This window comes from Sarcophilus harrisii, chromosome 4 (assembly GCF_902635505.1).
Source record: "Sarcophilus harrisii chromosome 4, mSarHar1.11, whole genome shotgun sequence".
Classification (NCBI taxonomy): domain Eukaryota; kingdom Metazoa; phylum Chordata; class Mammalia; order Dasyuromorphia; family Dasyuridae; genus Sarcophilus; species Sarcophilus harrisii.
This window is the reverse complement of record NC_045429.1, coordinates 452694911-452722231: the sequence shown is the minus strand read 5'-3', so window position 1 is coordinate 452722231 and position 27321 is coordinate 452694911. Positions and strand designations below refer to the sequence as shown.

At 44.3% G+C, this 27321-nt stretch overlaps 1 protein-coding gene across 1 annotated transcript in view; it reads right to left on the bottom strand.

The window, feature by feature from the left end:
- The window catches only part of DGKG (diacylglycerol kinase gamma), a 227074-nt gene that overhangs the window by 67005 nt on the left and 132748 nt on the right, over positions 1-27321 (bottom strand). The window contains exon 35 of the mRNA XM_031968754.1: positions 21645-21709. Coding sequence (XP_031824614.1) covers positions 21645-21709 — 65 coding nt within the window. The remainder of the gene's footprint in view (positions 1-21644; positions 21710-27321) is intronic.

The window sequence follows — 27321 nt, the reverse complement described above, 5'->3', positions numbered from 1 at the left end:
CCTAAACTCTTTCCCTCTTCTCCTTTTCCTAGAGAAATTATAACCTTTGCCCGAGTTCAAGTTCTGTAGGCAAAGCCTTGCTTCTCACCCCTCATAGGGACTGTTCTCTCCCTGCAATAAGAGAAAAAGAGTCCATACATATCCCTCTTGGGCTGACTGCCTGGACACCCCAGTTAAGAGGGCAGAGACCTGCTGCCCTCTGTTCTCTGGGGACAAACGTCGCTCCTGCCCAGGGTTAGGATGGGCTGCCTTCCCTGGGCCTACAATGAATTTTTACCAGGCTCGGTGGGGAGCACCAGGTAGCCTCTCTCTCCTCATCTAGAACAGCCCAAAGCTAGAGCAAACAGAGGCAAGGAGTGAGATGGGAGCTGAGCAAGAGCTGGTGGGGTTTGTATTTAAGTGGACACGGAGAGAGTTAGTCGCTTGTTCCTGGATCTGGCCCCTTCCTCTCAGCCAGGTTGGTGTGGATATCCAGGGGAGGCCAGAAAATAGAGATCCAGGGGCTTTCTTCACCTGCCCTTCTTGGCATGGAATGTTCAGCAGGAAAGACTCATAGTCCCTACAATCCGATTCTGCCACTTAATTCCCTGTGTTATTGGGAAGTCATTCCCAGTCTTCATGGTTCTCAGTTTCCCCACCTGTAAAATAGAGTTCCTCTAGAAGGCCTCTGAGGTTCCTTCCTGCTCCAGCACCATGGTCCTATGGGTGTCCTTCCCTTCTGGCATTTTGTGGAGCAGGAGTCCAAAGGAGTCCTATGAAGGTGGACCCTCCCTCCCGAACACCTCCAAACTTGGGGTGGGGAAAATCAGCAAAAGATTGTCCTGATAAGAGACAGCATAGGAAGAATGTTGGACCTGGAATGGAAGAACTGACTTAAAATCTGGTCTCAGACCCTTACTAGCTGTGTGACCCTGAACAAGTCACTTCACTCTGCCTCATGATCTTATGTCATATACTATGCAAGTGTTTTCTCTTATCCCAGCCTCAGTTTCCAAATCTGTAATATAATAATAATAGCACTTCCTTCCCAGGGTTGAAGCTCAAAGGGTATAAGATACATAGATTATTTTGTGCCTCTTAAAGCATCATGGAAACGTTGGCTAATATTAACAACAAAAGCGAACACTCAGATAAAATACAGAAGCATTGATTTGAATATAGCACCATATACGTGTTGGCTGTTCTTATACATTTCTATGTAAATGTATGTGAAGCTGTTACATGTTAAATATTAATATTATTAATATGATTAATCATAGCAACGAACATTTATGTAACGCTTTAAGGTTTGCAAAGTGCTTCAGTTATTATGATTGAAATTTTAGATGTTTTCTCCTTTCTGACCTGGCCTTATTTATTTGTTTATTTTCACTGAGGCAATTGGGGTTAAGTGACTTGCCCAGGGTCACACAGCCTAGTCTTACTTTTAGTGACAGGGCTTTCCATGCGTGTTGAAGATTTTTTTGAGCAGGATGCCGGGAAATCCAACTGTTGGACTGGCCTTGGCCAATTGGAGAGTCAAACTGTGGCTCGAGGGACTAAAACTTCAGGGCCACGTGACCAGGGAGTGCCGGAGGTGGGATTCGAACCTGGATTTTCCTGGCTCAGAGGACAGTGGCTCCTTCCATGACAGCAGCCCGCCCCTCTGGGCGCACAATGTTCTTCCTCAGGAGCTTCTGGGCCCACAGGGAGAAATGGGGTAATGAAGGCTGTTTTTGGCTTCTGCAGCGGTGACACGCAGAGAGGGGCCCAAAATAGCTGCCTCCCTGTCACTGCTGGAAAGAGAATTTTAAATAGCTTTGGGTTTAAATTGGTGGGGCTTGCAGGCAGGCGGGCGACAGCCTCTAAGTCAGCTTCTTGACAATTCCCAAGGTTCCCCAGCGTCGGGGCCGGGGCGGGATTGGGCACAAAGCTGAGGCCCTTGGGTCCCGCTCTTGTGTTAGCTGCTGCTTGTTAGTATTAATTAGCTAGCACGACCCAGTTGGCTCCCGAGGAGCCAGGAAAGAATGATGCACTTGGGGGGCCTTCTGACTCCTCCCGACTGCTCTTTGGGAGTTTCTTAAGCAGCTTAGCAGAGTGGGCAGAGTTCAGGGCTGAACAAGGGTCCAATCCTGTGCTTAGTGGCAGTGGGATATCTAGACAAGTCCAGCTCAGTTTCCAAATTTGTGAAATGGGGATGATGATGAGATAAAATCTTATAAATAGCTAAATGAATAAACAAACAAACAAACAAAGAAACAAATCTTATAAGTAGCTAAATAAACAAATAAATCTTATGAATAACTAAATAGATAAAATCTTATAACTGTCTAAAATGGCTGTTTAGGAAGTTCCAATGAGATCATAGAGGCCTTCTAGCAGTAGCCACAGAGCTAGTCTCTGAGTCTGAAATATCTACCAGCTCTGGGATCACCTCTCAGTGTCCAAGCTGCAGAGAAGGTCCCGATCTCCCATAGGAGGGGGACTTCCCTACATGGAGAGAGTCATAAATCCAGGCACGCACACAGCACTCTAAGGCTACATTTGGGGAGTGGGATGGTCCTGTAATTGAAGTGTTGTGGGGGACTGCAGGGATATGGAAACGCCCCCCACAAAGCAGATCTCTTGGCCGCTCTTTCAGGGTGAGAGCTGTGCTGGAGCCCGCTCATACAAGCTCTCAGTGACTTCACTTGTCAGAGAAATCAGCAAATGGCGCAAAGGAGGGCTTGATGGAGTTTTTACTTGATTGTTTAGACCTAAGAAAATGATGGAGAAAATATCAAGAATACGCATTTGAGAGAAAAGTATGTCAAGGTCCGTTCTTCCTCCAGAGGAAGCTGGTTGTTAAATATTTACTAGCAGGTCGATCAGGGACCTCATCCAAGGTGGGGGTGAAGGCAGTGATGAGTGAGCCATGGATGAGAAAGCTGAGTCACATCCCATCTTTTCTGGGAGCAGCCATTTGTGGGGATTTTCTCCAACACAAACACACTTGGACTTTATTCCCCGACATTGCCTCACTTTGTCCCCTTTCTCGTCAGTTCCAGTTCTCAGTCTCCTTCCCCTTTTACTGGTCTCTGGTCCCCAGACTCTGGGGGTTATAAATCACAGCGACAGCTCTTCCAGAACCATGGGCAATTCCCCTTCTCTCCCACTTCTTGGCCCCCAGGTGATTTGGGGCACCAGCCAGAGCCTCCTTCGCCTTCTTCACTTTGGGGAGGAGGGAGCGGGCAGCACAACAGAGCAGGTGCAGAAAGGCTGAGCAGAGACTCCGGATCTCCTCCCTTTTCTCTTTTCTTTATGTTCTTTTCCCTTTTCACAGCCATCCTTTTAATTAACTACACTGGTGACCTTCTGGATCTCCTCACTCCTTCATTCCACCAGCTGGCACATCTTGCCTCCATGTCAGCCCTCCCACACTCACCCTCTTCTTCCCATGAACTGCTGCCACCTCCCAGGCCTGGCCCTCACTCACTCTCCCTGAGCCTCCTCATTGTCTCCCTGCCTCAAGCACCTCTTTTTTCCAGTCTATCCTAATAAATGCCCCCCTAAATAATTTCCCTACAACGGTGCTCTGCCCCTGTCTCTTCTCTACTCAACAATATTCTGTGGCTTCCTACTTACCATCAAAGCAAATATTATTTTTATCTCTACCTTATTTGTAAAATTTTTGTTGTTGTGCAGATTGTATCTTATACATCCTTGTTAGTATAATAGCACTTGTATATAATTTATAAAGAATATGCACCTGTTGGGGTACATTATTTGGAGTGCTCGTAAACTTTCCTGTTGAGGAACATAATCACACAAGTTTGGAGACCACTGTCCTAGGCCATGTACCTAAGAGGCACAAGGGGGTAGAAAGCTGGGTCTGGAGTCAGGAAGACCTAAATTCAAATCTGGCCCGAGATATTTACCAACTGTGTGACTCTGGGCAAGTCACTTCATCTTGTGTGCCTCAGTTTCCTCATCTGTAAAATGAGCCAGAGAAGGAAATAGTGAACTATTCCAGTATCTCTGCGAAGAAAACCCCAAATGGGGTAATGGGGAGTTGGGCAGGACCAAAACTTTTAACAACAAATACGCACCAACAGGAAAGCAAAGAGAGCCATAGGGGTTACACAGAGCAGTTTCCCCCCTCTCTTGTGGCTGGGCACTTAGCTCTCAGCCCTTTTCCTACACAAGATGGGCAAAAAGCTTTCCCCATTATTAGTCCGATTTGTTTCCCATTCTTGGGAAGAGTTTGATGGGGGCAAGAGCTGGGGTGATTGATCTGGGATTTTCCCAGGGGCCCCAGGGGCACAGAATCTAGCCTGCTAGCGCTGGCTGCCCCTTTGTGTTACTCTCCTGTATGATTTCATGTACAGGTTTCACTGAGAAGAATGGGAAATGTACTAGTTGGAAATCTCAGCCTCCGCGTGGGCTAAATCAGCACCAAGTGTTAGCATTTACGTCAGCATGTGATATGGGAACAGCTAAAAGGACTGAGAACTCTCTAGAAAGGAGAGGGCCTTTTCTTGTACTGAAGAACGCCAGAGCAGGGAAGGTGCCACGTCTTGGGGAACGAAAGAAAGGCTTTCTCAGGACAATCAGTGATGAGGCAATGGAACATTTAACCCCCGTCACCTGTTCCAAGTTCCCGGAAGCCCTGCTGATGTGAGATTGCCAGATTTAAGGTTAAATTGTTTAAGGGATCCAAGGAAACACCATCTGTGATGGGAAGGAAGGGAGGAAGATGGAACTAAAGGACCTCTAAAGTTCCTTTGGACACCAGGATTCTGAACACACACACACACACACACACACACACACACACACTTATTGCCTTTTGACAAATATTCATGCAAATGAGTAATTAGGGCTAATTACTTTTTGTGGATTGAGTGTTGTCTGGAGTCTGAAGACCCGAATTTAAAAACTGCCTCAGACACTTCAGCTCCCATGGATTTAATGACCATCTTTAGACTGATGATTCTCGGTCTACCCTTCCTGTCCCGGTTTCTCTGCTGACCTTCAACCTCACATCTCTGCTGCCTTTCAGATATCTTGAATTGGATGACAGTAGACATCTTAAATTCCACATGTCTAAATCCTCTCTGCCCCTTCTCACTCACCGTAGGGACCAATACCATCCTCCTGGTGCCTCAGGCTCCCCACCTAGGAGATTATCTTTCACCTCCCGTATGCAATGTGTTGCTAAGGCCTGTCAATATCACCCCTGCAGCACCTCTTGTCACTTTCACCTTTGCAGCTTCTCGGGTCACTTTCACTTCTGCAGACTCTCTTGTCACTTTCACCTCTGCAGCCTCTCTTTTCAATTTCACTTCTACAGTCTCTTGTCCATTTCACTTCTACAGCCTCTCTGGTCACTTTCACCTCTGCAGCCTCTCTTCTTACTTTCACCACTGCAGCCTCTTCAGTTTCATTTCTATAGTCTCTTGTCCATTATTTCACTTTTGCAGCCTCTCTGGTCACCTTCACCTCTGCAGTCTCTCTTGTTGTTTTCATCTCTGCAGCTTCTCTTGTCAATTTCACCTCTGAAGTCTCTCATCATTTTCACCTCTACAACCTCTCTGGTCACTTTCACCTCTGCGGCTTCTCTTTTCAATTTTACCTCTTACAGCTTCTTGTCAATTTCACTTCTGCCATCTCTCTGGTCACTTTCACCTCTGCAGCCTCTCTTTTCAGTTTCACTTCTATAGCCTCTTTTCAATTTCACCTCTAAGGATTTCTGTCAATTTCACCTCTGCAGTCTCTCTGGTTACTTTCACCTCTGCAGTCTCTCTTTTCAGTTTTACCTCTTGTCAACTTCACTTTTGTCATTTGTCTGTTAAGTTTCACCTCTGCAGTCTCTCTGGTTACTTTCACCTCTGCAGTCTCTCTGGTTACTTTCACCTCTGCAGTCTCTCTGGTTACTTTCACCTCTGCAGCCTCTCTTTTCAGTTTCACTTCTATAGCCTCTTTTCAATTTCACTTCTACGGCCTCCTGTCAATTTTACCTCTTTAGCCTCTCGAACATGTCCCCTTCTCTTCTCTCCACTGCCACTGCCCTGGTGCAGACCCTCATCACCTATTCCAAGACTATTGCACTAGCCTGCGAGTGGGTCTGCCTACCTCAAGATCCTCCTCCCTCTGATCCATCTTCCATTCAGCCACCAAGTGATTTTCTTAAAGTTCAAGTCCAACCCAATCACCCTCCTTACTCAACAAACTCCAGTGGCTCCCTATTTCCTCCCGGAGCAAAACCAGAACGCTCTGTTTGGCATTTTAAAGCCCCTCCCACCTTTCCAGGCTTCTTACACTTACTCCCAGACACATATTTTGAATCCAGTGACGCAGCTTCCTGACATCCACAAGACCCTCAGCTCTGGCCATTCTTTTTGTCTGTCTCCTATGTCTGAAATGCTCTCCCTCCTCTCCTCTGTCTCTTGGCCTCTCAGGCTTCCTTAAGTCCCAACGAAAACCCCACGTCCTACAGGAAGCCTTCCCGGCCCTTCTTCATTTCATAGACTTTCCTGTTAGTTTTTTCCTTTCATACTATATGTAGTTGGTTTGCACATATTTGCTTGATTGCTATCTCCCTCATTAGACTATAAGCTTTTTCTTTTCTTTCCTTTTTTCTTTCTTTCTTTCTTTCTTTTTCTTCCTTCCTTCCTTCCTTTCTTCCTTCCCTTCTTTCCTTTCTTCCCTTCCTTCCTTCCTTCCTTCCTTCCTTCCTTCCTTCCTTCCTTCCTTCCTTCCTTCCTTCCTTCCTTCCTTCCTTCCTTCCTTCCTTCCTTCCTTCCTTCCTTCCTTCCTTCCTTCCTTCCTTCGCTTCCTTCTTCTTTCTTTCTTTCTTTCTTTCTTTCTTTCTTTCCTTTTTTCTTTCTTTCTTTCTTTCTTTCTTTCTTTCACCTCTTTTTGTATCTCCATTTCTTAGCATAGTACCCGGCACATCGCACATTCATAATAAATGTTTATCGATTGACAGTAACAGCTGTGACTCTGGGGAAATTACTTAATCTCTCTTTACCTCAGTTTCCTCATATCCACAATAGAAATCTTAACAGTGTCTTCTTCTTGAGACTGTTATGAGAATATGCTAATACTTGTGCAACACTCTGCAAATTTTAAAATGTTATATAAATGCTAGTTGTTATTATGTCTCTTCCTCTAATTTCATTATGTGATGAATTAACATGCTACTCACATCGCTTCTAAATAGAAAAACAGCTCCAATTGTTTCACAGGGATTCTGATCAAGTCTTGGGAGAACCCAGAGGTCAATGTGCAAAGGATTCTAAGAAAACCTGCCTGGGAGAAGGATGCTCTTCCCCCTTGGATTACATGTTGAGTCAAGTTAAAAACCCACTGATTTTGAGCTCTAGATGAGCTCACCATTTCCCATGGGGGGGATTTATAGGCACTGATTAGTGGATTTTTTTTTTTACATGCTCTCTAAGGATGCAGATAGAAATCTGAGGCTGGGGCTATCACTGACAAGGAGAAGTTTGGCTATGGCCCCGGGAGTTTGCTTTGCTGTCTCCTTTGGCCCGAGGCAGGAGAATCGGGGAGTGCGGATGCCAGGAAGGACCTTGAAAGCTGATTCATTCATGCATGTATTTATTCAATTGACCCTTCTGGTGAGCCCAGAACTCCCCTGGAAGCTGGAGGGTAGACAAAAGAAAAAAGCTTCCAACCCAATTGGATAAACACGCCCACCTGTGAACTGGAGGACAAAGAATCAGAGACTGTTAAATAATTATAGCTGCAAGTTCATGCAGAATCTAGAGATACTCGGGAGAGATTCAGTGCCTAAGGGATGGAGCCACCAAGGCCAGTGAGGAAGGACTTCTGGGGAGCCGAGATTGATTTGGGCCTGACAGAGAGGGGGCACATGGTGGGCAAAGCAGCGGAGAATCTTCCTGGATCAGCAGAAGCGAGGGGCCCGAGCCCACTGGGGGGGGGGCAGCTCAGAGCAGCCGTCCTCTCAGCTCTGACTCTGCACTCGGCCTAACCTGCACTCGGCCCCATCCCTCTCAGAGCCATAATTAGAAGTATTTTCACCTGGTACAAAAACAGTTGAGGAGCAGCCCTGAGAACAGCCTGACCACAGGGGGAGTCACTGGGGAGGAGGAAGTCCAACCTTTGTTCCTCGGGGCCTTGGGGAGGAAAGCTGGGACCGGAAGGAGGGGGACTATGGAGAGACCACCAGGGAGAAGGGAGGGAGTGGTGGGTTACTGTCCGCTGAGTTCTGGGCAGATGATCACTCTAGGGAGGAAGCACGCAGTCCCCTCCCAGAAGGGTAGCCTTCTCTGCCCCTCCCAGCATTATAAGTGCTTGTTCAGCTGGTCTAGAATCACAGATTTAGGGCTGGGGGGTCCAATCTCCTCATTTTACAGATGAAGAAACTGAGACCCAGGAAGGGAAAGTGACTTGACCACGATCATCCAGGTAGGAATTGGAGATAACAAAATGGAGGGACTATGTAGGTAGGGAAAGAGCAGAGTATCGGAGATTTAGACTTAGGAGGACCTTATGGTCCAATGGCCCTCTCTTTGCAGATGAGGAAATCGGGACCTTCATCATCAAAATGGAGGAACAAAGTCAACAAGACTCGGGTCCGGAGGAGATGCTACAAAAGCTGGGAGAGGGTTTCTCTTGAGGTGAAAACCAGGGTGCTTGTCTACAGGCTGGATTGCCCATTACTGAGGGGAGAAGTCTAGCCCCCCATCCCCACCCACGGTAGTGACTTATTTGCTGTGGCCCAGAATTGGGAGTCAGAGCTTTCCTTTGATTTCCAGCCCGAGTCTCTCGGCGTGTTTGACAAGGGGCCGCTCTCCATCTGTTCAGTCCTGTTCTTCTCAGGCAGCCCCGGATTAAATCATCCCCGGCCTGCTCTGCAGGACAAGTAATTCCAGTTTATTGAAGATTTCCCGGTGGGTCTTATTTCCTAAGCCTCTAATCATCTTTGCAGATCTGCCTTGGTCCATTGTTAAGTGCGGAGCCTCAGACTGACTGTGGGAATCTAGAGGGCGTCTGACCAGGCCCGAGAGAAGCTCGTGCTCCCTCCCTGCATGTCCCCTCTGTGCTCATCCACGGTAAACTGTGATCCCATCTGGGACAGACCCTTCCTCTGGAGTGGGTGACCTCGTCCCAAAAAGATCCCAATAATTGTTGTATAAATTCTAGCGGGGAAGTCGGCCCCAGAGCGGGGGAAAGCTCGAAAGAATGAAATTCAGATGGTCCCAGCAAGCAAATGGTTGTGAGAGTAACGTGAGTGTAATGGCCTGGATTCAAATCTAACCTGCTCGTGTGATCCTGGGCAAGTCTCTTCACTTCCCTCTGAGCCACTGATTTTTCTTCTTCAAAATAAGGGGGGTTGGGCCTGGTGACCGCTAGGGCTCCCCCCAAACTCTAAATCGTGGTGAACCTCAATTTCTTCATCTCTAAAATGGGATAAGAAGAATAATACCCTCTACCTCACTGAGGTTTTGAAAGTAAATATTAGTCCCCCGGTGCTTGGTTAAAAATGTGGTCATTGTTTCGAGCTAATCCTTTCTCATCCTATGGTATTAAATTTTATTTAGCAAATAGTTATTTGGTCCATGCTATAAATGCGAGGCCCCGAGTTAGCCCCAAAGATAGGAAATTTGTTGCAGATTGTGTTTGATGGGGAGGAAAGGACAGTACCAAGATAACTATGATTCATTGGGAGAGGAACCGGTACAAAGGAGGTGTTTGGGCAAAGTCCTGGGAAGAATCTTTGAGGGAGAGAGTTCTTTCTTTGGGGGGACTGGGGAAAGTTTCCTAAAGGAGAGGACACCGAGTGGGGTCTCGGCAGGATGTTAGTACCAGCAGATCAAATTACATCCCGCCAAGACCCCATTCGATGTCCTCTCCTTTAGGAGACTTTCCCCTTTCTCTATATTTAGAGTTCTGTGTTCAAGTTTGAACCACATTTTTGGAAAGACAGGAATTGAGTGGAGGGTATCTGAAGGAGGGCTTCGTGTCCATGTCCTATAAGGCCATTGGTCCCGGAAAGCAGAGCCAGGAATAATGGGCAAAAGCCACAGATTTAGACTCGGTCTAAGAAAGAGTGGTTTCTCTTCCCTGAAGATCCTCAAGCAAAGCTTGGATGCCCATTGGCTGGGTAGCCTGGACAAGGAATTCTTTTTCTAGCAATGTTGGTCCCGCTATTTTTGTTTTTCTATCGCTCATATTCCCCAAGGCCTCATTCCTGTCATTCCTATCCCTGAAAGAGTTAACTTAAAAGAAAAAGGTTAATAAAATCTATCCATCCATCCATCCTTCTGTCTGTCTGTCTGTCCGTCCGTCCTTCTGTCTGTCTGTCTGTCCGTCCGTCCTTCTGTCTGTCCATCCGTCCTTCTGTCTGTCTGTCTGTCCGTCCGTCCTTCTGTCTGTCTGTCTGTCCATCCGTCCTTCTGTCTGTCTGTCTGTCCGTCCGTCCTTCTGTCTGTCTGTCTGTCCGTCCGTCCTTCTGTCTGTCCATCCGTCCTTCTGTCTGTCTGTCTGTCCGTCCGTCCTTCTGTCTGTCTGTCCATCAGATCCTTCTGTCGTCTGTCTGTCACAAGTCCGTCCTTCTGTCTGTCCTGTCCAGTCGTCCTTCTGTCTGTCCATCCGAATCCCTTCATCTGTCATGCATCAAGTCGTCCTTCTGTACTGTCTGTCCGATCAGATCCGTCCTTCTTCTATCCATCCAGTCCTTCTGTCTGTCTGTCTGTCAAATCAGGTCCTTCTGTCTGTCTGTCTGTCCATCGTCCTTCCTGTCTGTCTGTCTGTCCAGTCAGTCCTTCTGTCTGCTCTGTCTGTCCAGTCCGTCCTTCTGTCTGTCCATCCAATCCTTCTGTCTGTCTGTCTGTCCATCCAGTCCTCTTCTGTCTGTTCTGTCCAGTCAGTCCTTCTGTCTGTCTGTCTGTCCGTCAATCACTTCTGTCTGTCTCTGTCCATCTCGTCTCTTATCTGTCCATCAGTCCTTCTGTCTGTCTGTCTGTCAAGTCCGTCCTTCTGTCTTCGTCTGTCGTCATCCTTCTGTCTGTCTGTCCATCCGTCCTTCTGTCTGTCTGTCTGTCCATCCGTCCGTCTGTCTGTCCATCCATCCATCTATTTTTCTATATTTAAAAAGTCATGTTCTGCACACACAGTTTTCCATCTTTTAGAAGAGATTCTTGTTCACGGACAAGTATTAATATCTGTGATCTCTGTTCTCTCTCTCTCTCCTCCTCGTTGCCAAAGCTCTCCATAGCTCTGCCCATCTCCTCTTATCTCCAGCTTCGGGGGATGGGGAGGTGATGGCCCTTCTCCTCACCTTACCCTTTATGTGGGATCTCGAGCTCATTCCTTTCTTTCTTTTCTGAGAGTTGCCTCATGTGTAAGCCTCTCATTTCCACCCCTTCCCAACTCCCTTTCAGCACTCTTCCTCTCGCCCAGGGATGGGCTGCAGCCAACAAACTAGGAAGACCTGGCATTCAAATCCCACCTCAGAAGCTTCTTGTGTGATCTTGTGGAAGAACTTCTCTCTGACTCAGTTTCCTTATTTGTAAAATGAAGATCATAATAGCACCTACTCCCAGGATCAGATGAGAAAGCACATACAGCAAGCAGCACTTTGTAAACTTTAAAGCACCAGAAAATACTATCATCATCATCATCATCATCATCATCATCATCATCATCATCACCATCATCATCCTCATCATCATACTGAGATACTCTCTGTCCTTAAAACCAAAGACAGACCTTTGCTTGATTTCGCCATCCCCTGAGCTCTCCTTTTTCTCTCTCCCCCTTCACTGTCAGACTCCTTAAAAGTGTAGCGCTATACCAATCAGACTCCCAAAAAACTATTTTAATGACCTAGAAAAAATAACAACAAAGTTCATATGGAAAAACAAAAGGTCAAGAATTTCAAGGGAATTAATAAAAAAAAAATCAAATGATGGTGGCTTATCTGTACCAGATCTAAAACTATACTATAGAGCAGCAGTTACCAAAACTATTTGGTATTGGCTAAGGAATAGATTAGTTGATCAGTGGAATAGATTAGGTTCAAGGGATAAAACAGTCAACAAATATAGCAACCTAGTCTTTGACAAACCCAAGGATCCCAGCTTTTGGGATAAGAACTTACTGTTTGATAAAAATTGCTGGGAAAATTGGAAACTAATATGGCAGAAACTAGGCATTGATCCATACTTAACGCATGTACACCAAGATAAGGTCAAAATGGGTTCATGACCTAGGCATAAAGAATGAAATTATTAATAAATTAGAGGAACATAGGATAGTTTACCTCTCAGACCTGTGGAAGGGAAGGTTTTTATGACCAAAGCAGAACTAGAGATCATTACTGATCACAAAATAGAAAATTCGATTATACCAAACTGAAAAGTTTTTGTACAAACAAAACTAATGCAGACAAGATTAGAAGGGAAGCAATAAAATGGAAAATATTTTTACAGTCAAAGGTTCTGATAAAGGCCTCATTTCCAAAATATATGAGAGATTAACTCTAATTTATAAAAATCAAGCCATTCTCCAATTGAAAATGGTCAAAGGATATGAACAGACAATTCTCAGATGAAGAAATTGAAACTATTTCTAGTCATATGAAAAGATGCTCCAAAGTCATTATTAATCAGAGAATGCAAATTAAGACAACTCTAAGATACCACTACACACCTGTCAGATTGGCTAAGATGACAGGAAAAATAATGATGATTGTTGGAGGGATGTGGGAAAACTGGGACACTGATTCATTGTTGGTGGAGTTGTGAACAGAATCCAACCATTTTGGAGAGTAGTTTGGAACTATGCTCCAAAAGTTATCAAACTGTGTATACCCTTTGATCCAGCAGTGTTGCTACTGGGCTTATATCCCAAAGAGATTATAAAGAAGGAAAGGGACCTGTATGTGCACAAATGTTTGTGGCAGCCCTTTTTGTAATGGCTAGAAACTGGAAACTGAATGGATGTCCATCAGTTGGAGAATGGCTGAATAAATTGTGGTATATGAAAATTATGGAATATTACTGTTCTGTAGAAATGACCAACAGGATGATTTCAGAAGGCCTGGAGAGACTTACACGAACTGATGCTAAGTGAAATGAGCAGGACCAGGAGATCATTATATACTTCAACAACAATACTAGATGATGACCAGTCCTGATGGATCAGGCCATCCTCAGCAACTGGATCAACCAAATCATTTCTAATGGAGCAGTAATGAACTGAACCAGCTACACCCAGAAAAAGAACTCTGGGAGATGACTAAAAACCATTACATTGAATTCCCAGTCCCTATATTTATGCACACCTGCATCTTTGATTTCCTTCACAAGCTAATTGTACAATAATTCAGAGTCTGATTCTTTTTGTACAGCAAAATAATGTTTAGTCATGTATACTTATTGTGTATCTAAGTTATATTTTAATATATTTAACATCTACTGGTCATCCTGCCATTTAGGGAGGGTGGAGGTAGAGGTGAAAAATTGGAACAAGAGGTTTGGCAATTGTTAATGCTGTAAAGTTACCATGTATATATCCTTAAATTAAAGGCTATTAAATAAAAAAAAAAAAAAAAAAAAGTGTAGATGCATGTGTAGACTTCAGGGTCTTATCTATTCATTTTTAGCCCTCCACAAGCAGCTTCTGATCCCCTCCAAGTTGTCTCCCCCAAAAGCCTCCATAACGATCCCTCAATGGCCAAAGCCAATGCTCAGGTCTCACCATCCACCATCTTGTAGCTTCTGACGCTCCTGCCAGCCCCATCTCCAGGATGGCCCAAGGGAAGGAGCAATGTCTCTGGGGTTGAGGATTTGGGTTCCCAGCCAGCCTTGGAGGTCTGATGTCCGTGGGGCCCCAGGCCAACCATTCAGCCTCAGTTTCCACACCTGTACTTTCAGGCAGTCTTTGGCCCCTTCTGGCTCTAGAGCTGTGAGCCTTCATTGGCCCATTTTTCTCAACCTAGGACTGTATCACCAACTGCCTGCTGAAGTCCTAGCAGTTAGGTAGTACGAGGGATGGGCCCTGTTCATGCAATGAGGAAGCCAGAGGTTCCAATCCTTCATTAGACATTTCTTTGTCTTTTTCCTCCAAAAAACAAGGTGACCTCCGGAGCAGGCGGCGCAATGGATAGCGCATCAGCCTCAGAGTCAGCGGGACCTGAGTTCAAATACTTGACCCTTACTACCTATGTGACCCTGGACAAGTCATTCAATTCTGGTCACCTCGGCAAAACAAATTATAAACCCCCAGACTCCGAGGCCTCTTTTGGTCCTAAACTGATGATTCTTTGAGGTCTTCCTGATTACTTTAATAAAAAAGAAGTCAACTCCCCAACTCTAGGAAGGAATAATTAACCAATTATGTTAATAGCGGCAGCCAGAAAAGTTAAAGCAATTTTTAATGAGACCCAATGTCCAAAGAAGGGAGGTTGACCTAGTATTTGGAGCTTGGGGCTGGGTTCCTAACTGTGTGATCCTGGGCAAGTCACTTCACCCTGTTTGCCTCCATTTAATGGGGACAATGGCAGCACCTCCCTCCAGGCTTGTTGTAAGGATCAAATGAGAAATAATTATGTGTGGTCGGGTTGTCAAGGTCAGGATCATTATTATTGTTTGCCCGCAGCGATGACGACTTGGTTGGGACATCAAATATTTGAAGGGTAGTCATCTGAGAGGAGAATTGTTCTTCTTGGCTCCCAAGGGAAGAATTGGGAGCAAAAGGGGAAGTTGCCCAAAGGCGCGATTGGGGTTGGACAAAAACCACCTCCCTGAGGTTGGCGTTCTCCCAGCAAGCAACGGGCTCTCTCGGGAAAGGGAGTTTCCTGCCCTGGAGGTCTTCAAACACAGGCTGGCTGAGGGCTCGTCAAGCAGGGAGTAGAGAAACAATCACTGCCCCCCACTTTAGTCCTGATACCTCCACTAGGTGCAAACATATCAATCAACTAAGTCCAGGTCTTAGAATTAAGTGCAAAAAGCCACTCGATGAAGTGAAATCAAGGTTTGTTCCGACCGTGAGATTTCATTGTACTTCCTGGGTCCTGACTAGAAAAGGAGGTTCTGGGGTGGGTGAGAGAGAGGGTGGGATCCTGCTCAGGTATGGCTTGGACAAGGGAAGCAGGTGGCCGCAGAATGGAGAGAACTCCAGGCCTGGAGTCAGGAGTTCAAGCATGGCCTCAGATACTAGCTGTGTGACCCTGAGCCTGTCACTTAACCCTGTTTGCCTCAGTTTCCCCAACTGTCCAATGAGCTGGAGAAGGAAGTGGCCAACCACTTCAGTCATTGGAGTCACAAAGGATCACACAAGACTGACATGATTGACCAATAACAAGTAGTTTGGAAAATAGTTGGCTTTTAATAAGTGCTTGTTGATTGACTGACTAAGCATCCTTTGGTGTCCCTTCGGGCTGATGTTCTACAGTCTGGGACTAGTCAGGACTGCAACCTGGCTTCCCTTCTCCATGCTGACCCCTGGATCCACAGTTCCCCACCCCCTTCTCCTTAGCTTGGGCAGGCGCCCGCTTTGGAATAAGTAGATCCTGAGGTTACATTTTGGACGCCCTTTCTGGAGGATTATCCAGTAAATGGAAGCTCTAAATTCTTCCCACCCATTATCAAGGTCTTTGTGGACATGAAACAAGGGTTTGTGTCTCCTTCTCTCCCAGGGATCTCAGTTATCTGGAGAAAATGGAAGATTTCGGTAGGAAGGACAACTGAAAAGGTTTTACTAAGGAAGGCATTTGGATAAGGAGGCAGTGTGGCCTTGCCATCTCAGTGTGACCTTGGGTAGCTAATTTTACTTCTCCCAGCCTCAGTTTCCCTAACTGTAGAATGAAGGGGTCTGCGATCTCTTCCAGCTCTAGACCTTTGATCCTATTATTTAGCCCAGGACTACTCATACTTTAGACTGACCACATATAAAATCCTCCAAAATGCCCTTTCACAGTGACAAGCGCACTTCATTCCACTGGAGGCAGGCAAACATTTTTGTGGGTTGGCTAATAAAGAGTTAAACGGCTGACAGCTTCTCCCTTTTTTTAGGTTTTGCTCGGGGACTTTGTATCTGATACCTAAGGTTTATATTATGCATTAAAAATGCAATAAAAAAAGAGAAAGAAAATGCCTCAATCAACTGTTGGGGACTTTCCCAAACCTCAAGTATTTTTTCTAAAGTTCACTCAAAATATTCAAGGGAAACAGTTTGGCTTTTACTTCCCTTCAGACAGTTGGTCCGACCAGCATTCGGCGAGGAGTGGTGCCATCTTCCTCCTCCTGGTCACCCTGACTCGCTTAGCGTGACCTGGGACGGCATTCACTTTTCCGGCTGCCGTGTCATGTCACGGTTGGAAAGTTCCAAGTGTGGAGGGGCAAAGAGGGCCGAATTTGGTCAGAGGCCCTGGGTTCCAATCCCACTGCGGCTACCCGTTGCCTGGGGGACCCTCTACCTGTATTTCCCCCTTCCTGGGACTCAGTTTCCTCATCTGGAAGATGAGGGTGTTGACTTCTGAGGTTCCATCCTGTTCAAAGTCTCTGATTCAAAAACCTCCAGCTTTGTCAGAGGGTTGAGCTGAGATTTGGGACAATGAATCATCCTTATTTGCAGTCCCACTTACAGAGAGAATATCGAGAAACACTTCAAATGAGTTTTTCCATATATATGTCTGTATCCATATGTGCATGTATGCATTTATCAACTTTAAATTGATTCTGCATATATTTATACAAGGATCTGTCATCTCCTCCATTGGAAGATAGATTTTTTTGAGTAGCGATGGCTTCGTTCTTTGTTATGTGTGCTCCCACTGCACGGTATACAGTAGGTGTCTAATAAATATTTGCTGATTAACTGAAAGATAAATGGCAGTTTTGTACCCTCTAAAATCCCAAGAGGCCAAAGGTTTTTCATAGAAAACTGGGTGAAAAGCATTATCTCTCTCCAGCCCTGAACAGTCAGATTTCCCAGAAAGGACAAACCCTCCCAAATGATCCTAACTGACTTAGCCATACTCAGGGGTATCTGAGGAGCCTCCCCCAAGTGCAGCAGGTCAGCCCAGCTTGGAAGCTGCTCCTCCAGACCCCAGCTATCATGTTGTCTTCCCATCCCGTGTGACCTTTCCCAGGTTCACAGACGGTATAAGAGTGTAACCATGGCAACAACAACATCTCCAATGCTAAATAAGGAATCTCGCAGTAAAATAGCAAGTCGGCTGCCTCTTGGATGGGCCTGGGAGTTCTATGGGATGTTACTGAAGAGCGAGGTCTTGGAGAACAGTGTCATTCTCTAATGTTCCTCTGAGGCTGACTCTGTGTGACCCTGAACAAGTAAGTCTCCTTCTCCGAGCCTCAGTTTCCTTCTCTGTAAAGGAAAGGGGTGGACAAGATGGACACTGAGGTCTCCTCTAGATCCAGGCTCCTATTTTAAGATACAAAGCATCTGGAGGCTGGTAATAAGTAAGATGAAGGTTGTCATCCATAGGGTTCAGTGATCACTTGAAGGATGTGAATTTATGTAGCTTGGAAAAGCTACCTATTAAATATGTATTTTAAATATTAAATATTTATTATTATTAAATCTATTAAATTAAAATATTAAATATAAATAAATGATTAAATATTAAAGGGGCTGCGATAGAGAAGTCTGGGTGGTCAGTCTGCCTGGGGCAAAACAAGGACCAATGGATATAAGTTATCGGGGCAGGTCTGAATTCAATTTAAGTAACAACTCCTTGATTCCTTGGAATTTTCCCTAAATCTTTCCTTGGGAGGAAATGAGCTCCCCATCCCTGGAAGAGTCCAAGCAGAGACTAAATGGCGACTGGCTGGAGAATGGGTCAGAGGACATTCGTCCATCCTTCCAGGAGATGACAATTATTCTAGCTTCAGGAGAATTTGTCATCCTGACAGCACAAGTGAAAGTCTCTCTGATTCCTTCTGAGTTTTGTGGGTGGAGGTCCTAGATCAGAGGCTAGTCTGGCTTGTGGGAGGATAATCTTGTTAGAACTTAAGACTTTTTGAGGAGACCTTGTGATGTCGTGGGAAGATTTTTGTCTCAGAAGCCATCTGGGGTCCTATCCTATCTCTGACACACATGACCTCTGACTTGGAATAAACCATTCAACCTTTCGCAACTTAAGTTTCTTTGTAGAATGAGAGGATTTTACTGGATGGCCTCTGAGCTCTCTTCCAGCGTTAGATCCAAGTAACGATGACATATCTGATTGGTTGTTCCTTATTCTCAAATGGCATCACTATGTTAGACCCAAACATTGACTGTCTTTAGCTTCCTGGGAAGATACGGCAAGAAATCATCGATGACTTCATAGCTCTGCTCAAGAGCCACTCTCCACGTGAGGTCCCTTTTGTAGAAAGCCTTTCCTGATCTCTTTCTCCACATGCTTGTGTCTTACCTGCACATCATGCTATATGTATTTTCTATTTATTTTAATTTACACGCACATGCACACACACACACACACACTTTTCCTCTTTAGTCACTGCTAACACAAGAAATTTCTTGATCCCATTTCCAAGTTTATAATCTGCAGATTTATATATCAGATGCTTTCCTTTCTTACCCTTAGAAGCTCCATTGCTTGACCATTCAATGCCCTTCTTGGTCTGTAATCAGAATATATATCCCCTAACAGATTGAACAATATGAGTTTGTGTTTGGGTCCCTGGCTGCTTTTCCCTCTTTTTGTATTTCCCTTTTGAACATCATTTCTTTCTTTCTTTCTTTTTTCCTTTTTTTCTTTCTTTCTTTCTTTCTTTCTTTCTTTCTTTCTTTCTTTCTTTCTTTCTTTCTTTCTTTCTTTCTTTCTTTCTTTCTTTCTTTCTTCTTTTTTTTTCCGAGGCAATTGGGGGTAAGTGACTTGCCCAGGGTCCCACAGCTAGGAATTGTTAAGTGTCTGAGGTAAAATTTGAACTCAGGTCCTCCTGACTTCAGGGCTGGTGCTCCACCCACTGCTCCACCAGCTGCACCTAAACATCATTTCTTACACAGACAAATCCAGACTTCGAGTCTGTTTGCTGGAGAGATCTAGAGGTCCCAGGTGCATTTACTGGCGCTGGCTACAGACAAAGAGAAGCTTCCTTCTTAGAGAAGGTGACAAGGAGGGGGAAGATGACCAAGAGCTGTCCGGACAGCACAGAGGCGAGAGGTGAAATGTCCTTAAGACAATTTGGTCGCTTCATAAACTGCTTTATGTTGTGGAAGGATTAAGTGTAAGCGTCTCAGGGGGATTTAAATGCGGTTTAAGTGTTTCTGTAAATGCCTGTTAAGAGTTTTTTCCTCTAACTTTTGTGTATAGGAAGCAAACACCTGCCCCATAGCTGATTCATATTGTACATTTATACCTAGTTATTCTCCCATTTTGAGAAGACCTACACACGAGCCAACACCTGAGCTCTAAATGATTTGTCTGCAGGGAGGGGAGGGGAAAGGTTATGAGTCAGAGAGTGGATGCAAAGGGAGCCTCTCATTAGAGTTCAGGCTCCCTATGGGTGAATAGACAACTTGCATAAGTCTAGAGCTGATGAACCCCTTTGGAAGAGGGAGTGGGTACAGTGTTTCACAGTCCAATGGGTTCTGGTTCTCTCTCTCTCTCTCTCTCTCTCTCTCTCTCTCTCTCTCTCTCTCTCCTTTCTTCTCTCTCTTCTTCTTCTTCTTCTTCTTTTCTTCTTCTTCTTCTTCTTCTTCTTCTTCTTCTTCTTCTTCTTCTTCTTCTTCTTCTTCTTCTTCTTCTTCTTCTTCTTCTTCTTCTTCTTCTTCTCCTCCTCCTCCTCCTCCTCCTCCTCCTCCTCTCTCTCTCTTTCTATCTGTCTCTGACTCTTTCCATTTATCAAACCCTTACTATGTATGAGACACTAGTGATCACGTACAAGAGCGAGACACTTTCTGCCCTTAAGGGGTTACTTCTTTTTTAGACTTTACTAGCTAATCCTCTAATCTTTGCCTGGAAGAATTTCTTGGATCAAAAGCTGTTAAAAAAATGATTTTTTCCCTAGTCATTGTTCACACAAGAAATTTATAGTCTAAATGGCTTCGTTTCAGACTCTTTCCTTTCTTCCCCTTACAGGCTGTTACTGGCAAGTGCAGAGACTCAAATCCTCAATATGTCAATATGTCCCTTGCTCAACCACAACCCCCCATATATTTCTGGCTACAAACAGTCAAAATTCTGAAGACAAATTCAAAAAATTAACACTAACTCAGCTTGGACAGGACAAGAGAACTAAGAGAGCTGGGCCAACTAGTGAGCCAGCAAACCCCACAGAATCCGTGCTCATCATCGAAGCCTAAACTGAATTTTCATTGGTCATTGCCAGGGTCAGGAGACTGTAGGAACCTAAAATTGGATTTTGGGGATGGGGGGAGGAGGATTTCACCAGTGTGGGGAACCCCCGCCATGGAAACTTCCTTCCTTGATGCAGATCAGCCAGTCATTCACAATGTTGGATCTGATTTAGAGCTGGGAGGGAACTCAGAGGTCAACCACTCCAGCTTCCTCTTTTCCAGATGAGGACCCAGACGGCCAAGATCACGGTGAGGAAGCGACCAGAGGTGGGATCTGTGATTTGGCCAGGTTATGTTAAAGGTGGGAATATGAGCTTGGATTAGCCTTGTCCAGTTACCTTTGTGAACTCAGATCATCCAAGTTTAACTGGGGCTCTTGTGGCTTTGGGGGAGCCCCCTGAATCAGGGCATGGGAGAGAGAGAAGAGACACTTAGAAACACTGAGCGGAAGGCTCCCCAGAGAGGGATGGGGGGCAAAGAACCAAGGGGGTGGCAATGGGTAACAGGTACAGCTGGACTCAAGTCAAGGGAGGAGGGCTTCTGTGATGGGCCAGTTGGATGGGCCAGATGGTACATTTTTGCTCCAGGGTCCCACGTTTCTTGGGAGTGCCAAGGACAGATCAGAAGTACACTGGGACCATCCATCTCCTCAACTTTGCTCACAGGGTGAGTGACCCACTTTCTCTCTACAGCTCTCCCCTGCTCTACAGAAGAGGAGGAAGTCAATGGCTCCTCTTCCTCTCTCCATCATCCAGAAATTCTACTTTGGTGGGGAGGGCATGAGATTAGGAGAAAACACAATGGAGGGGACCTGAGGGGAGCCCAAGAGAAGGCCGCATCCCGAGAAGCTTCAAGATATCTCTCGAAGGGGGTGTATTGGAGAAGAGCTCACTAACTCTAGAGAAAGAAAGGCTACTTCACAACAGACTAACTTCCAGGCAAGGAAACAGACAAGGGCAGCCCCCTTTCCCTAGCCTCACGCCCTACTCTTTCACTAAGCACATGGCCCTTTGGGCAAAAAATCCTACCCAGCCGGGACAAGATCCATTCCTGACAATTTTCCTTTTTTCTTCTTAGAAATGGAAATCTGCCTCAATGCACCATTGCCCCAAAATGAATGACCTTATCCTGACGCAGCCATGTTTGAAGACACACAAAATGTATACATGAAATCACAAATGTGCACATTTACAACCATATAAATAGATTTGTGTTTCTAGTGCCCAGCACATAGTAGGAACTTAGTGTAAGGGCAGGAGTGGATTGAGAATATTTGCAAGATGGCGGACGGAAACGCAATACGTCAAGATGGGGATGAAGGGGAGGGAGGAGGGTGGAAAAGAAGGAAACTTCACGGACTTTACCTGCTGGTGAATTTTTCTGGGTATTTCTCTCGCATGAGGTGGAATCTGTGGGCAATGGAGGCGTCCTGCAAGGAAAAAGAAGCAGAGGCAGGTACCCGGTCAGTGTGCGGTGTCTGGGAGCTGCCAAGTAACCAACAGGACTGTGGACAGTGAAGGGGAGACGGCTGTGGCTCTGAGTGTGCTGCTCCACGAGCCGAGACTCTTGGGCGCCCAAAGGCTCTTGCCCTGTGTGTATCTGGCTGTGTCCACAGCAATAGAGGAAGGGGGGCCTTCTTCACTGACATTATTGAAGCCATTTGCATTGTCTTTGGCTATTGGCTATATTCTTTATCATTCTACTTTATCTGTAATTTATCTTTCTAGTTTTATTGATTTAAATCAACATGAAGCTCAGTCTATATTCCCTGAGCACACGGGGGACTGCAAATGTATTTTATTTTAAAGAAACGCATTTCTTCAAACTTAGCCATCAAGTGAATTGTTAATTGACATGTTAATTAGCACGCATTTTCTCCTTTTTCCTTTATATAATCAGCAATATGTTTCTCTTTTAAAAATACTGACCCCATAGGTCCAATTAGAACCCATTAAAGAATATGCTTAAAAATTATAAACTAAAATCCAGCTCATTTTGAAAAGAACAAAAATAAGTGTGTGATTATATATGAATAATAACTGAAACAAGACAGTAGTGGTATAGTGGGATAGGATGCTATACTTAATTTGGGAGATCTGGGTTCAAATCTGTTTTTTTACATTTAACAACTGTGTGACTAAATGAATCACTTAATTTCTTCTCTTAATCTCAGGTAATTCTCTAAGACAAGTCACAGAAGGGTTAATATCAGTATCTGTGAAAAGAATCCCCTCCTTCATCCTTCACATCTGAGGTAATATGCAAAAGAAATAAAAAAAAAATAAGGGCAAAGTATTATTATTTGGGATGAGTTAAAGTTGTTTTTGTTTTTGTTTTTGTTTCTAGTAGTTATAATGACTATTTGGCAAAATAGTTTAATGTTTGGTTGAAAGAAAAACAATTTTAATTTCAATTAAAGTGGTTGATGAGTTTTACTCACCCTCCCCACCTCTTCTCTGCATGACTTAGACTAAGTTTCCTAACATTTTGTGGAAGCTGCTGGGATTTAGAAAGAAATGGCCCAATATAGGATGAAGGGAGGAAGAGTCAGAAGCAGTGGAGCTAATTTTAAATGAGGTTAAAAAAGAAAAAAGAATCATGTAGTTTGTGAATCTGTGAAGTAGGGAAGCACATTTATTTGCTGGGGGACATGACTGGATTGCCCTGAAAGTTCTGTCATATCTCTTCTCTGATTTATGAATTCTATAAAAGCAAATTTGCTTTTCCTTCTCTTCTCTCCCCTCCCTTTCCCTCCCTCTCTCCCTCCCTCCCTCCTTTTCCTCCTTCTCTTTTTCCTTCCTTCACCTTCCTTCCTTCCCTCCTTTTTTTCTTCCTTCCCTCCTTTCTTTTTTTTCCTTCCCTCCTTTCTTTTTTCTTCCTTCCCTTCCTTCCTTCCTTCCCTTCTCTTTCTTTCTTTCTTTCTTTCTTTCTTTCTTTCTTTCTTTCTTTCTTTCTTTCTTTCTTTCTTTCTTTCTTCCTTCCTTCCTTTCTCTTTCTTTCTTCCTTCCTTCCTTCCTTTCTCTTTCTCTCTCTTTCTTTCTTCCTTCCTTCCTTTCTCTTTCTTTCTTTCTTCCTTCCTTTCTCTTTCTCTCTCTCTTCCTTCTTTCCTTCCTTTCTCTTTCTTTCTTTCTTCCTTCCTTTCTCTTTCTCTTTCTTTCTCTCTCCCTCTCTTTCTCTTTCTTTCTTTCTTTCTCTCTCCCTCTCTTCTTTTCTTTCTTTCTTTCTTTCTTTCTTTCTTTCTTTCTTTCTTTCTTTCTTTCTTTCTTTCTTTCTTTTTCTTTCTTTCCATTACAAAAACATTGCATTCTACCTCCCCTCCACCCCATGGTACCCTCTAGCTCTCTGAAGGGATAAGTAGCAGTGACTAATATGAGTATATTACTCTCCTGATTAAGCCCAGAACCCACTATATGAGAATGTCTGGTTGAATAAAGGTATATTTATTGTTTTCTCCCCGACAGAACGTAAGCTTCCTGAGGACAAGAGAAGTTTTTAGTTTGTCTTTGTATACCCAGCACTCATTCCAGTACCTAACATTTGTCTAAAAACCCTTCTGGATGATCAACTGATCTCATCTGAGGTTCCTCTTTCTTCAAGGTTTAGCCTTGCTGGGATGCCCCCCACCATGTTTTTGCAGAGCACGTTCTCATTGCCCTCCACACTGTGATTTCATAAATGGAGGGAACTCCTGGATGAGAACAGTCCTTTACTAATGCACATCAATACTTCTCACACCTGTGGTCTTAGGGAGTGGCTGGAGCATTACATGATCTGCCCGGGGCCACATAATTAGTTGAGATAGTAGAGCAAAATGGTAAGAGTAGCCATGTGGTACAATGGACAGCGCACTTGGCCTGGAGTCAGGAAGGCATCTTCCCGAGTTCAATCCAGCCTCAGACACCTTGTTATGTGACCCTGGACAAATCACATCACCCTGTTTGCTTCAGTTCCCTCATCTGTAAAATGAGTTGGAGAAGGGAATGACCAGCCATTCCAGTATCTTTGCCGTGAAAAGACCCATGTCTTGTCATGGAGAGTTGCCCATAACTGAAAACAAGTGAGCAATAACTGCTGGAGACAGAATTAGAATCTGTTCTCCCCGGCTCTGAGTTCAAATCTTGGCATTAGACTTATAGGCTGGCTCCCCAGAAGGCTCTTCACACTTTAGGAGAGTTTCAGTTAACCCTGAAGATGTCACGTGCTGCTGTCGTGCTCTAAATAGAATTCAAGAGACATAGTATGGAGCGTCCTCTGAAAGCATTTCTTTCTTCTTCTATAGGAAAGAAAGAAAAACAGAACTTTGTCTGGACTAACGTGGTCTTTCCCTAGGTCAGAGATAAATTAAGGATGTGCAAATGTGAGCTGCCAGGCTCACGAAAGACACTGGGAAAGGCTAACGTGAGCTGGCCTCCATCTGTTCTTAGAGGGTCCCCATTTTCTTCCTTGTGTCCAGCTTTGCCCTTTGGGATAAACAAGCAGGCCCAGTGCCTCTTCGGGTGACTGCCCTTTAAGACCTTGACCCTTGCAGATGGCATTTCTTAAGCATTTATCTGTGCTAGGCCCTGGACGTGCAGATAAAAAGCCAAAAACGACATGGCTGGTGCCTTCAGGGAGCTTGCAGAGTTCCCATGTGCCCCCCAGTCCTTGGTATCCTTGGTTCCTTCACCAGATCATCCAATGATACGGTCTCTAGTATCCTCATCATCCCAGCAGTCCTACTTTGGGGTGATGGGAGGGCTTCTAACTCCTTAAAACATGGAATCCAGACCTGAACCTAATACCCCCAGATGTAACCTGGGCGGGGCAGAGTCCAAAGGAACCCTTCTTACTGTAGCCCAAGTCACTATACCTCCCTCGGGGCCACCTGTCACTGGTCACATTAGTGCCTCCCTTTTGGCTGTCCTACTAGCTAAGGTTGAACTTGTGGTTCACTAAAACCCCTAGATCTTCCCCCTTCTACAAGAACTATCATCTAGCCACAATACTCCTCCTCCTCCAAATCTGGTAGTCTGAGATTTTTTTGAACCAGAGTATAGAGGCTTATATTTATCTTCTTTAAATTTATCTTACTCAATTTTCATCCCATCATAGTAACTGTCAAGATGTTTTTGATTCTAATTCTATCACCCAACATGTTCGCTTCCCTCCTCGGTTTTGGGATATCTACAGATTTGATAAGTATGTCGTGTAATCCAATTAAACGAGCATTTATTAGGGCCCTGTTTCATCCGAGGCACGGTGCCGGGTGCTGGGACTACACAGTTGGAAAACAAGACTATTTTCTGTATAAAGCTTTTGCTCTCCGCAGGGTTGGAGTCTCTCCTCATCTTGCATTTGCTGTATATCTATTTGTATTTGCTTATATTGGTCTACATTTTCCCCCTTCATACCATATTAACTCCTTAATTTGTTAATTAATTTACTTTGGTCTCTATGTCTGTAGGGCTCGACACATAGTATGTCCTGATTGATTATTCTTGTCCTCGAGGAGCTTACATTTTACTGGGGAGGAATACAACCTATAAAAATCTAAATGTGTGTGTGATTTAAAGAGAGAAATGCCTTGTTTGGACGGGCTTTAAGTATACATTTCCCTTTACTCAGTGAAATACTTTTGCAATCAACAACCAGCACACAGTGGGATCTTATATTCTCTATACTTTTCAGTTGGTCATATGAGTAGGAAGATAGGAATCTTGACAGAAAATAATATTCAAAAGCTTGAGCGGTCTCATCTTATATTTTCATCAAGGAGACCCCCAGTGGAGTCATAGACCATCTCTATCAGGATTTCACAGAGAAGAGGAAGTAGGTATATGAACTAATAGCAAGTATCTTCTTGGTCACTTTTTTCTCAATAATTGTATTATCTCTTTGATGTTCTCTATTTTTCAGAAGTCATTCCCTAGAGATATCTTGAAAATTGATTCCTTTAGCGGGGCAGCTAGGTGGCGCAGTGAATAGAGCACCTGCCCTGGATTCAGGAGAACCTGAGTTCAAATCTACTCTGAGACACTTAACACTTCTTGGCTGTGTGACCCTGGGCAAGTCAACTAACCCCAATTGTCTAAGCAAAAAAAAGAAAAAGGAAAGAAAATTGATTCCTTTAAAATGTTGTTGCCACTTGGATAGACTTTTGGGAATGTCCTACTACTCTTTCAGGTTTCATTTCCCCAAATACCATTTCTTAATATACCCAGCACACTGATGTGGTCGACTCTGAGTGCAGTAGTTTCCCCAGTATCAAGGAATAGATTGGTATAGAAACACTGGCAGCTCTTTTGCATCTTAGGTATATTGTTGCCCTCGTTCCTGTTTTAATGACAAATTCCCTTGGAAAGATTGGTTAAGTAGTTTTCACGCCAAGTTCTCTTTAGACTGAATTTCTTTTCTGTTGCTTTTGCGAGGCAATAATGTTCCTTATCTTCTAATATCATCTTGCAAAATATTTACAAATTAGTTGGTATTTGCTTTTGGTCGACCCAACTCTTCACTTGGCAAAGAAGGGAAAGGTTTTCTGTTCAAGGTAATTTGGGGTAGGTGTTCTACCTCTCAGTTGTGGCGACTGTTTGGCGTTAGTCAAGCTTCAGCAGGCCAGAGTGCAGATGTGATTGATGGCTTTTCTTTTGTCACTTTTTCTGAATTGGCAGATTTTTAGAATAAGTCAGGTTGGAACCCATAGTAACTTCATCTCGACTCTATTTCTTTTTTCAAATGTGATTTTTATTTTGACCTATTTTCTAACTAGTCAATGACCTAACTACCCATGAATTGCCAATGTTGAAATGACTTCTAAATCAGCAACTAGTTGCTTATCAAGATATAACTTTCACCCAAGGAGATTTTGTTTTTAAATGGTCCATGCACATATGCTTACGACATCCAAGGCTTCAAACTTTCTCATTGATCAGAAGATCACAGATTTGGATCTGGAAGGAATCTAAGAGGTTTTTTAGTTTACCCTCTTCATTTGATAGATGAAGATGAAGAAACTGAGGTTCAGAGAGACAAAGTGAGCTGCTTGGGGCTAACAACTAGTAA